The sequence below is a fragment of the Ictalurus furcatus genome, chromosome 4 (assembly GCF_023375685.1).
Source record: "Ictalurus furcatus strain D&B chromosome 4, Billie_1.0, whole genome shotgun sequence".
Lineage (NCBI taxonomy): Eukaryota > Metazoa > Chordata > Actinopteri > Siluriformes > Ictaluridae > Ictalurus > Ictalurus furcatus.
This window is the reverse complement of record NC_071258.1, coordinates 23,356,779-23,369,144: the sequence shown is the minus strand read 5'-3', so window position 1 is coordinate 23,369,144 and position 12,366 is coordinate 23,356,779. Positions and strand designations below refer to the sequence as shown.

At 36.4% G+C, this 12,366-nt stretch overlaps 1 protein-coding gene across 1 annotated transcript in view; it reads right to left on the bottom strand.

The window, feature by feature from the left end:
- Positions 1-10,895, bottom strand: part of prx (periaxin) — a 39,041-nt gene extending 28,146 nt beyond the window's left edge. Inside the window, exons 1-2 of the mRNA XM_053622275.1 lie at positions 10,874-10,895; positions 3,949-4,062 (exon numbers count right to left, since the gene is read on the bottom strand). Of these exons, the coding sequence (XP_053478250.1) occupies positions 3,949-4,062; positions 10,874-10,895 (136 nt within the window). The remainder of the gene's footprint in view (positions 1-3,948; positions 4,063-10,873) is intronic.
- Between the last annotated feature and the right edge of the window lie 1,471 nt (positions 10,896-12,366).

The window sequence follows — 12,366 nt, the reverse complement described above, 5'->3', positions numbered from 1 at the left end:
GCTGGATTTATAATAAAACTTGCCTTGGGTGTTACTGTTTGTAGGATTACCAGACCGATAAAATATAAAACTTTTCTAACTAGACTAGTTTGGTGTCGCTAGCTAAGGGGAGGCACAACTAAGCTATCCCTGTATGGTTTTAGCTGCTACAGAGCCATGGAAAGTACATTATTTTCCTTATGACATTTGTTGGTTTCCTGGCCCTGACTCAACTTTTAAGCACAGTCCAGAAATTTTTGATATGGTTGAGATCAGGACTTTGGGAAGGCCATTTCATAAGGTTAATGTTAGCCTGCTTTTTCCATTCCACAACCAGCCTTGATGTGTGTTCGGGTTTATTGTCCTGCTGGACCACCCAATTGTGTCCAAGTTTCATCCGTCTGGCTGATGGTTTTTGCTGAATGATTCTAAGGTAATCCTCCTTCATTATTCCATCCACTGGCAGCAAAACAGCCCCAGAGCATAATGTTACCACCACCATGATTAACAGTTGGTACAGTGTTCTTGGGAACGCCTCACTTTTATTCCTTAAAACATACCTCTGGTCATTTTGGCCAAACAACTCAATCTTTGTCTCATCTGACCATAAAGCTTTCCTCCAGAAGGCTTTTTCTTTGTTCATATGGTCAATTTCCATGCAGCTGAGGGTGACAGTTTGGGTCTTCTTCCAGACCTTTGCAAAGTGGCCACACTTCCCAATAACTTGTACAATTGTTTGAACTGATGATCTTGGAATCTGCAATTGGTTAGAAATGGCTCCAAGAGACATTCCTGACTTGTGTAAATCCACCATCCTCTTTTTCAGATCTGCACTGTGCTCCTTGGACTTCCCATAGTACTGTGTGTTGGTCAATCATCCAATGAGTGCTGTCAAACAAACCCTTTTTATGTTGGCACAGAGAAGCTGCCAGCTGTAGTCAATGTAGTCATGATCACTAACAAGAAATAAAGAGGCCTTGGTCTTGGCAAATTAAAGAAAATTTTGGAACTTTCAGCACCACTGAAGTAATAATCTTTGATTACAGAAAACCCCAAATGAATTCAAAATTGTCAACCAAATTCATTTTATTTTTATTAAAGATGTTTGTTGTGCAGTCATAAACCTACATATAAATAATGACATTTTTAATGGAGCAATATGTTTACTTACTAATAATAGCTGTACAGAAATGAAAATGTTAGGCTTGTTGACTTGACTATTTAATTTATCATGACAGACATTGCTATAGTTACCGGACACCATTCAGATTCTTTCCGTGGTGCTTTTTAGTCTCAGCAGTAAGTAAGTATGCAGTGCCACACCCTTCTCTGGTTGCTATCAACCATTCCAATGGTGTTCCCCGTCAAACTGCGTATTTCTCATTCCTCTTCAAGAGGCAGAGCCAAGTGGCTATCCCACTTATATAAAGTCATTATTCTGTTAACCACAATGTGGGCCAGACACTAGTACAGTGAGTATTTTAATTACAAGCTAGTCAAACATTGTATAAAAATAAATACCAGTAACGGATAGCAATATATGAGTGCAAATATACATTAAAACCATGGCCATGACTAGCTATGAGGGCACTGACACCTGGACCTTTGTAATTTTGCATGGTTTTGTACTTTTGTTCTTTTGTTCTTCATACTGTATACAGTGTTCAAAAGTAACATTTTCTAGAATCAAATGCATTGCATTTTGCTTAAGTTTGTCATCTTTATGTAAATAGTCTATAATATGAAAAAAATAATAATTTCAGTTATATAATTTGTAATAATTAGATAAATTAGACAATTTGTTAATTTTAAGAGTTCCACACTATTGTTCTTTAATAGTAAATCACAGTGGCAATTGTTAAAAATATGTAAGGGGAAAATACAGAACATACACTGTAAGAAATACTGATATGTCTTTGTCTTAGATTTTATGGCTGACAAAATATTACATTTGAATAAGTAGACAAAATTAATCGTATGCTAATATACCATTCACTGTATCATTTTTTAATGAAATATGAATTAAGAATTGTGAAATTTCCTATATTTGGAGGCTGAAATCAATAGGCTGTCTTATAAATAAAAACATTTCAATCATTAAAAATTAAATGGTCTAATTGGAGTCAGAGTAGTTTATGGATTATGGAAGTATAACATAATGGAGATTTTTAAAATAGCAGTTGATGTACAGTAGTACACATTCTGCATTGTGCTGCAGTATATTAACTGATGCATTTCCATAATGAGGACCTAACTAAAATTTTCATCTTGATTACAGAAATGGGTAAAATAATATGTGTAAGGAATGTCCTGTACAGTAAAAGCTAAGTAAATTCAATTCAATTCAATTGTATTTGTATAGTGCTTTTTACAATGGACATTGTCTCAAAGCAGCTTTACAGAAATATATAAACACAGGATACAGATTTTAAGTGTGTGAATTTATCCCTATTGAGTGAGCCAGTGGTGAGGAAGAAACCTTGAGAGAAACCAGACTCAGAACGGAACCCGTCCTCATCTGTGTAACAACAAATAGTATGAAAGTAAAAGAAAGTTCATTATGGTTTGTACATGAAGTCTTTGTTGAACTAATCCACTGTTCACTAAAGGAGACCGAGTGCAAATCTACATGTAAGATATACGGTTAAAAATGTAAATGCCAGTAATATTTACAGAATGTTATTAGGTTTGTTTATGTGCACAGATTAACTAAACTACATGAGCCAATGTGTCTTTGAGTGGGACTGGTGGGCCCTTCAAGATTTGTGAGTGGGTACATGACACTCAAATATTTTCATTGATATCCTGTTCTGTTAACTAGCTAGCTAGCATTAGCTGTGAAGATTATAAATGAGTAAGACTTAAAATCCTCTAAAGCTTGTTAAGTTATCTCATGTTAGCTAGTGAGACTATAAATACATGTATATGTATAAATGAGTATGTATAAATGTATAAAAGTCCTTCTCGACCCCATCCCCCCACCCAGAGCTGTTCTATGGACTCAACATAATATAGTGATCAATCTGCAGATAGCAGACATAATAGACTGTTGCAGAAAGTCAGACTGAAGGTGGAGGATTTGAGTGGTCAGCTGTCTGACTGCACTATTTTAATTTAGAGTAATATTTAACAATTGGAATGCATGCAAAAGAGGACAGGAGTTGTAGTCACAGGGTCATTGAACATTAGTTTGTTAGCAGAAGTTTGTCCAGTGGAGTGACTGCCTGCATTCTGCTGTATATGTGTAGGCATATGTGTGTGTTATGTAACTAATTGATTGAAATAAGCAGCTGCACTCATGTGATGCTATACCCCTAGGAGTGGTCTGCAGGAATGTTGTTGCTCAAACTTGATCTTTATTTAGATGCACAATGCTGTGACACATCTGCCTCCATAATCAACAGATTAGCATCTGGTTGAGTAAACAGGCTGAATGTGTCTATTGCGCACACTCGGGTAGACTGACAGACAGATAAAACTGCGCTAGCTTGGGTACATTTAGTATATAATGTCCCGTAACAATTATGTGACAAATTACTTTTGTCACATTATTTAATGAGTTGCAGTAAATTTGTTTATGTTGTTTATAAGGCTATAAATAACAATTTTTTTGTGTGTAGGGCAGTACTACTGGCCAATGTAACATCCTGTTACACTGCTGGATTCTTTTCTGGGTATCTTAATTATTTTGGCAAGAGCCTTTCCACTCATTGTATTCTCATAAACAGTGAATTGACAACAGCCAACACTGACCTTTAGTCTAAGACTGATATGAGATTTTTCCACTTAAAGCTATGCAATACACCTCCTATGCACCTCTTTAATTTTTCTTCTGCCAGTGTGGGACAGCAGCTTTTGTTTATAGTCTGCTGTGTCTGGTGACGTACACTGTATGGTTTTGTATGTTTTAGGTAGGATGCATTATGATGCATTTTCACATAAGCAGTATTAAAAGGTGCTATTTCTCACTGGTCTGGTGACTGTACAGAGATGGTGAGAAAACGTCTCTGTCTCTCTCTCTCTCTCTCTCTCTCTCTCTCTCTTTCAACTCTCCCTGCTGGAAGTGACATCTCACCCATTCTCCTGAATGGAAACAGGAAATGGTGCATTCTAAACAAAAAACTGAAATGTTTCTGGAAATACATGATATAGGCAAACTATCCTAACTTTGAAACTATCTGAAGATTTAGTTTCAAAGTGAATAAAAATTGATCCAAAGATGTATTTCTCCAACACAACTCTGTTACTCTTCATTATCAGTTGAGTACAGGGTATACTTATTGAGTGAAAGCATAGGTCTGATGATGCACAACACATTGACAGATCTAACTGAGTCACACTCTAAAAAACACTGGGTTAAAAACAACCCAAATTGGGTTATTTTTAGCCCAACAGCTGGGTAAATATAGGACAGAACACATTGTGGGCTAAACTAACCATCAAGTTGGGTTGTTGATTTTAACCCAGCATATAGGCTAATGTAAAGGCTAGGTTAATGTTTTCAGGGTTATTTTTACCATTAAGAAAATGACAAATATACAGTCATTATAAACAAATATGTCAGCATGGTATCTCCTTTATTTATACACAAGAAGGTGTTCAGCAGTGTAATGCTAGAGCTGCTAAAGTTGTGTTTATATGTAGACTTTGTAGTATATGACTCAAATAAGTCATATTTAAGACGAAAACGTCAGATTCTGATCAAAGGAGACATTTAAAACATCCACACACAAAAAAACCCACTGAGTAACCAACTTACAATCCAGTGGGCATTACAAACAAGATAGCGTTGCATTTAATGTCATGTAAACTGGACTGTTGTCACACATTTTTGCTTTTTCTAGTGTACAATAATGGTTTTATGGATAATTATATTGATACAAACATTATTTATCCAAATAAATCTAACAGTCTCTGTGTAAAACAAAAGTTGATTTGACCCAAGGAGCTGGGCTGTTGTGTTGGGGTGGGGGACTTAGACTTAGAAAATGACCCAAGTAAATAACCCATAATTCCCAACACAGTGTTTGGGTAGAAAAAATAACCCAGCATTTTTGGAGTGCAGGAGCAGGTATTATGGTACATTCCAATAAAGTTGTGTCCACCACATTTACAAAAATATTTGAATAAAAGTGTGGCTAAACTTACTATTGTTCAAATGACACAATCTATAAATTCACATGCAAAAGAGTACTACAAAAGCGTTAACATCACTGCTCTCAATACTCTTTGGTCAAATGGTCCTCCCTACATACTTGTCCTGATATTCATTGGTTAATTTTAATTAACACGTCTCCCCCAGTGAATTTTCTCTAAATTTATGTCACTTGCTACAGCCAATGTCTGTTAAAGTATAACAGCAGGTATCTCTCCATATTCAATTAAATACCACTTTAGTTTCCTAATCATTTCTGACTGTTGCTGCAAAGGAGTAGTTCTGTAGAAGAACGTCTTACAAAAACATCAAAGCTGGATAAATGAACCCCATTTCTGTTTATAAGTAATATATTTATAAGGACCGTTTTACTGAAACAGGTTCCTGTTGTCTCTCTAAGTAAGAACTTTTATAAATGAAAACATTTCTGTGTCTTGTGCTGTTATGAGTGTGTGTGTGTGTGTGTGTGTTAGCATTTGAATGACATGTATGTGTGTGAATCAAATGCTAAACACTGGATCTCTCTCAGTGTTAAATTATGTACTCTTAAATAATAAAGAGCTGAGAGAATGCGAGTTTAGTTCATTACAGCTAATGAAATTAAAACATCCTTGGAATGAAATAAATAGTTGTATTTTTTTAGCACAAAATAAATGGAGGACCATTGATTTTCAGACTGCTTTGTGGAGAAACAAAAGATTTATTCATTATTTTAAAAGGTAGGGATCACTATGAGGCATTCCTACACTGCACTGAGACCTATCTTTAGACTGTCAACATGTTTCACACACATTTCTTACTCTCACTGCTGGAGACACTCTGCAGTATTGCACCACTAAAAGGAATACCTTCATTTTACCTAAGTAAGCAAGTTGGCTAAAGTAAATGTTTAAAGGAAAATATTTGTATGATATTTCATGGAAGGTATGCTGTTATTTCAACATTTCAAAATAGTCTCCTGTTTTGTGTAGTGGGGCTTCTTTTACGTGATGTACTTTTATTTTGAAAAAGCATTTGTTTCAATTTCTGCCCAGTTAATCAGAAATCTATTTCTACTCACTAAATCTGGATGGATTAAATAGACTAGTTTTCACAGCTATATCCAAATTAGGTACACTGATCTGCATATAAATGAGCTCTGCCACATGGTGAGCCGAATTTCACCAAGGTGCAAGTGGTAACTGAGCCCACAAGTCATACAGTGCTCTAAAGCTCACCGCCAAGACTGCATGACACAACCGAAGAACTGGATGCCGTTTGAGGCAGATATTTATGGACAAAAAATGTGGGTGTGATAGATTATCATTACTCATTACCTACGTAAGCCTTACAGCAAAACTAAAAAACAAGCTTTGGACATGTCTCACTGTTATATACTACGTTTACCTGTAGTGTGTGTGTGTGTGTGTGTGTGTGTGTGTGTGAGAGAGAGAGAGAGAGAGAGAGTTTTTACAATCAATTTAAAAAATCCCAATCAGCAGCACACAAACAACTATGCTGTTTTTATAATCAATATTCTGTTTACTCACTTTGTCCTCCAGTAGGAATCAGATTTTAGTCTGCATTTCCATTCTACACTGACACTTTGAATAAAAACCAGTGTATGAGACCAACTTGAAAACAAAGAGCTCCTATTATGTGTGTTCAAAAATAATAAACACCACCAAGATTTCACTACACAGTGCTATCTAAGTTATGGCATGCAGAGACTTGGGTCTTATGACTGGAGACTGCAGCTGTTGCCTCTCTGTAAAACTAATTTAGAGACAGCTCCAATACACACACACACACACACACACACACACACACACACACACACACACACACACACACACACACACGGACACACAAACACACACGCCTGCATACTTCATAGCTCAGGTCAAGTGTATATGGCAGTACCAGTCTACAAATAAATCTCACAAGCTCATGAGGACCACTGGCTACAAATTATATCAACAATGCACTGCAGCACTGCATAAAGAAAGTAGCACACACACATAAAGTTGTTTAATTATAATTAATAACAAACTGAACACAGATAAATGGTTATTTAGCATCAGTTTGCAAACACAGGTCATGCAGTGCAGCTAAAATAACTCTGGCCATTGTACATTTGGTCCCAGAGTTCTGCTTCTGGGCCTATAGGACCTGACTGATTGCACAGATAAATATGTTTTTAAGGAGTTTAGAATTAAAAAAAAAAACAAAAAAAAAACTTTTCAGGTTTTAAGCAGGAAAGCAGCAGCCTTTTTAAGATAGATAGCATTGCTGAATTGCATCATGCTAGGAGAGTGTTTTTAAGTGAAGCTCTCCAACAAACCACCCCTTATTCTGCTTCATGCGACACAAGCGTTTATTTATACAGTACCTTTTAAAGGCCTTAGAAAATAGAGAACTGTCAACACTAAATCATTTACACTTTGGCCCTCATTAATACAAACGTAATCTCTAACTAACAGATAAAAAGCAGTTACATAGTATTACATCTGGAAATAATACCAAATCCAAATTCGAGATTGTGAAAACACAAGACTGTACATAACTTTAAATTACAGCTTAACAATTTTAAAAGCTTTTTCACTTTTGCTATAGATAGTTTATGGGTTTATACTTCCATAACACAGTTATTACACATTTGTTTACTTAATGTAATGCAATTTCAAAGACTACACTGTTGTATGTATGTATGTATGTATGTATGTGTATATATATATATATATATATATATATATATATATATATATATATATATATACACACACACACACACACACACATATATATCACCAGCACATTGGTAGAAGTTTTGAGTCACATACACATTTTTATATTGCATTATAAAACTGCTTTCTGCATGTTTTCATTATTTATTGAGTGTACTCTGTATAAACATTCATTGCTGACGTTCACAAATAGATATCAATATATCTGCTGTTGCATCTATTCAGCACCCTAAAGAGCACACTTTGGTGGCCAGTTTAAGGAGAGAAAGAGCCTTGTACCTACCGTAATCAATGACTCCTTTTGAAACTGTGCATGACTAAAAATCTCAAATGATTATTAATACCAACACAGACAGACACATTCACTCACTGCCCTCTGACAGCCAGCCTTCTGCCCTGACTGAGCTTGGCTAATTTAGAAAATGGAACTACATTTGCAGAAAGGCAGTTGGGTGAAGCCCACAGGATGGCCCATGTAGGGAGGGAGTAAGGGCAACAGGCCGAAGCCCAAGGGATGGCCCATGTAGGGAGGGAGGAAGGGAGGGAGGAAGGGAGGGATGGCAACTGGACAAAGCCCAAGGGATGGTCATTGTAGGGTGGTAGGAAGAAAGCAAGGAACAGTAAAGTAGATATGGTTGATTTGTACTAGTATTTTCCCCAGCATGATGCAAATCTTCATCTATGTTCAATGCTAATGTGCTATAAAGTTGGCAATGCATTCTTTAAATATTTTCTTCTGTACACGTTTAAACCAGACACACTGAGTTACATTCAATAATAGGGCATGTTTAATTAGGTCTCAGATCTGTCATCCTAAAACCAGGACCAAATGAATAACAGACAGATATTATTTGAATTGTTTTGCATGACATGTGTTGGTGATCCAGTACTAATTAACATTTAGTCTGTGTGAGCTGCGCAAAGGCCTACATTGTTGTGAGTTATAACAGTGGGATTTAGGCATGGAGTTCAGTGTCAGCAGAATGAAGTTCCGATACCATTCAAGTGTAGATAATAGACCGGGAGACAGTGTCACATGACTTGGCGAATTGGTTGGAGCACATACCTTAAAGCACTCTCATACTAGTATAATGTGATTTATTTTTTTGAGATTAGTACTAAGTTTTACACACACACACACACACACACACACACACACACGATAAGCAACTCAGATAGCATTAGATATTACATTAAAAAATAGCAATTTTATCATAAACTAGTGATTGTATCTGATGTGAATCTCTTCCATGGGCACTTTCAGGAAGTCTGTGCTACACCCAAGCAGATAAACACACTCGTACACATAATTCCTTCTCAGATAAAACAAGTGTGGCAGCAGAACAATGCAGACGGCCTTCCCTGTTCACCTCGACCACCACATTTAACATTATTTACAAAAAGGAAAGACAGCTCAGGAAACAGGCTAGAGACAACCTAAATAGACACTTAACCTTCCTGTAGTGTTTAATTCTTAACATTGTTGGGTCCCATTGCCAATTTTAATTTTACTATCCGTTGTGTTATAAAATCCCTAATATATCTGATCACATATGTGGAATGAGAGCCTTCTAGTTTCTACATTCTACAACCATATATGTGAACCATAACAGTGTCTATTTTTATATTAAATTTTTCATAATATTGTACCATGATAATAAAATTCAAAATAGTTATAGTTAATGTTATGCTATACAGTAACATTATAATAACATATAGCCCTGATTACAGAGCTGAAAGTGGAAAAAATGCAAGAAGTCTGCTTAAAACAATGTTATAACTTCAGATGAGCATACGTACTCACCTGTGCTGGAAGATGGTGTCCAGTTGACAAAAAAAATCCCTCTCAGACACTCACACATAATTGATAGAGATACAAAACACACTCTCAAACACTGCACACACAAACTAAACAGACATAGGGGTGCACTTAGCCCTGTTCTTCTCAGGTTGCTAGATTAGTCTGCTGGACAGGATCAGAGAGAAGATCTGTGCTAGACCCCAATATATATGCTGTCTTCAAACATTATAGTCCAGTCTGGGTATTCCATATCCATCAGGGTACATCAACTGGATGCTATCCTGTTGTGGTGCATTGTAGAACTTCATGAGTGCAGGATATTATAATGCTAAGTAACATTAAAAAGGCTGCAGTCATGAAATTGGGAACTATATAGTGAACAGGGTGTGGTTAGAGAGAGAGAGGGGGAATCGTGGATGGAGAGAACCAGGCCTAGAGTGATAGAAGATGAGGGTGAACAACACAGAATGGAGTGTTAGCGGTTTGAGTCAGCAGAATGTGGTGTGCTGAAGCCACCAGCCTTTTGTTCCCTATGTTAACTTGGATTAGTGAAATAAACAGAAATGGATCATAACTCAGGAATGTGTTTGTCACAGCTCTAACAGCAACATGGTTCACTTATATATTCTATAATCCTACAACATAAGTTATTACACAAACTAAAGAGTTACACTGAAACTGCAAAGACAAAAGAATAATGTCATTACTACAGATGCAATTATATACAGAGGTGTGAGAAACAGAAAACACCTATGGGAGACTTTAGACAGTGCTCTCTACCACAATCATCAAAACACCAATTGAGGGAATATCTTTTGGAAGAATGGTGTACAAGATCAAGAATCTTATAGAATCAATGGCAAGGCACAGTCTGTGTCACCTGTCTGTGTGTATACATTTCTATGAAAACTAAACAGGTAGGTAGATAGGTAGGGTAAGTAGATTTTGTCTCACCTTAAAATTAAAGTGAAAAACAAATAAAAATATTTTAGGGAAACATGGATTATAAATTATGACTGCATAAGTGTGCATGCCCTTTTATAATGAGGCAAGTGACTATGTTCAGAATTAACCAATCACATTTCAACTCATGCTCAAAAGTAAATAAATAAATCTCTCATCAATTACATGATTCTGATTAAAGATCCTGAATAAAGATCACCTGTTTCTGTAGTGTTTTCTTGACAAAACGTTCCAAAACATTAGATGTACCATGGACCACCGTGAAGGCCATTATCATGTGGAGAAAATGAGAAGCCACAGTGACATTACCAAGAACAGGACGTCCCTCCAAAACTGATGAAAGGTGGAAAAAAACTATCACAGAGGCTGCCAAGAGACCTACAGCAACATTGAAGGAGCTTCAGCAATATCTGGCCAGTGCTGGTCACTCCCTGCACATGACAGCAAACTACTGTATTCTTCAAATGTCTGGGCTATAAGGTAGGGTGGCTAGACAAAAGCCCATTCTTGTGAAAAAGCCCACCTAAGCCCTCCTACATTTTGATAAACCATGTAAGGAAATGTGTTATGGTCTGATAAGACCAAGGTACAACTTTTTTGGTATAATTCTAAAAGATATATTTGGCACAAAAACAAGAGAGCTTATCAACCAGAGAACACCATGCCAATGGTGAAGCATGGTGGTGGCAACATAATACTATGGGGCTGCTTCTCTTCAGCTGGAGCTAGGGCACTAGTCAAGATAGAAGGTAAATTTATACTAGATGATAGAAGATAATTCTTTCACAAAACTGGCAAGCCTCTGTTGGACACGTGAAGAAAAATCCAAATCAACAAAGGAATGGCTTCAGAAGAAGAACATTGATGTTTTGGAATGGCCCAGTCAGAGCCCAGATTGAAGTCCTATCAAAAGCCTATGTAATGGCTGTGCACAAGAGAACTCCTCACAATTTGATAGATCTGGAGTATTTCTGCAAGAAGCAGTGGAATAAGACTCTTACCCAAAATATATTACAGAGGTGTTTACACTTATGCAACCAGGTTATTGTAAGTTTTTTTTTTCTTGGTTGCTATAAGGTGGAAAAAGATCTGACATGATTTATCTTAGCATCATTATTTACATCCAAAAAAAAAAAGAGCAAATTTTCATGGGGTTTGCAATATTGTGTCAAATCAGAGCTCATCATCTTAATATTCTTAAAAATTCATATACCCAACATTAATATAAACACAATCCAGGAATAATAATAAAAAAACAAGTAGGGGAAAAATATTTTATGATTTGAGGTACATTTGTAAAGAATATAGGACTACATCTTTCTCATTTTGTAATAAATTAACCAACCATCAACTATTTTTTATAACTATTTTTATTTGTTTCAGCACACAATTCAACAAATTACAAAGAAATCTGACACATTTAAATAATAGCACAAGAAGCTCAGAGTGTGACAAAATCAAATGCAATGGCTAAAGGCCTGTTCACACCGGGAAGTTTTTCCCAATGGCCGTCAATGGGAGTGTTCACACCCACGCATAAAACACGTGGTGTTAAGGCGTCAAATTCTTTTAACGTTGAGGGGTTAATTTTTTTATGTGCCGCATTAAAAACTGGCCAACCAATGAGATTCGCACTTTTGTTCACGTGCCCGGAGCTGCTGAAGTTACATAAAACTACGACTTGGTGGTGCTCAAGTACAAAACTGTCTTGCAGACAAAGAAGAAGACGAAAAAAAAGATGC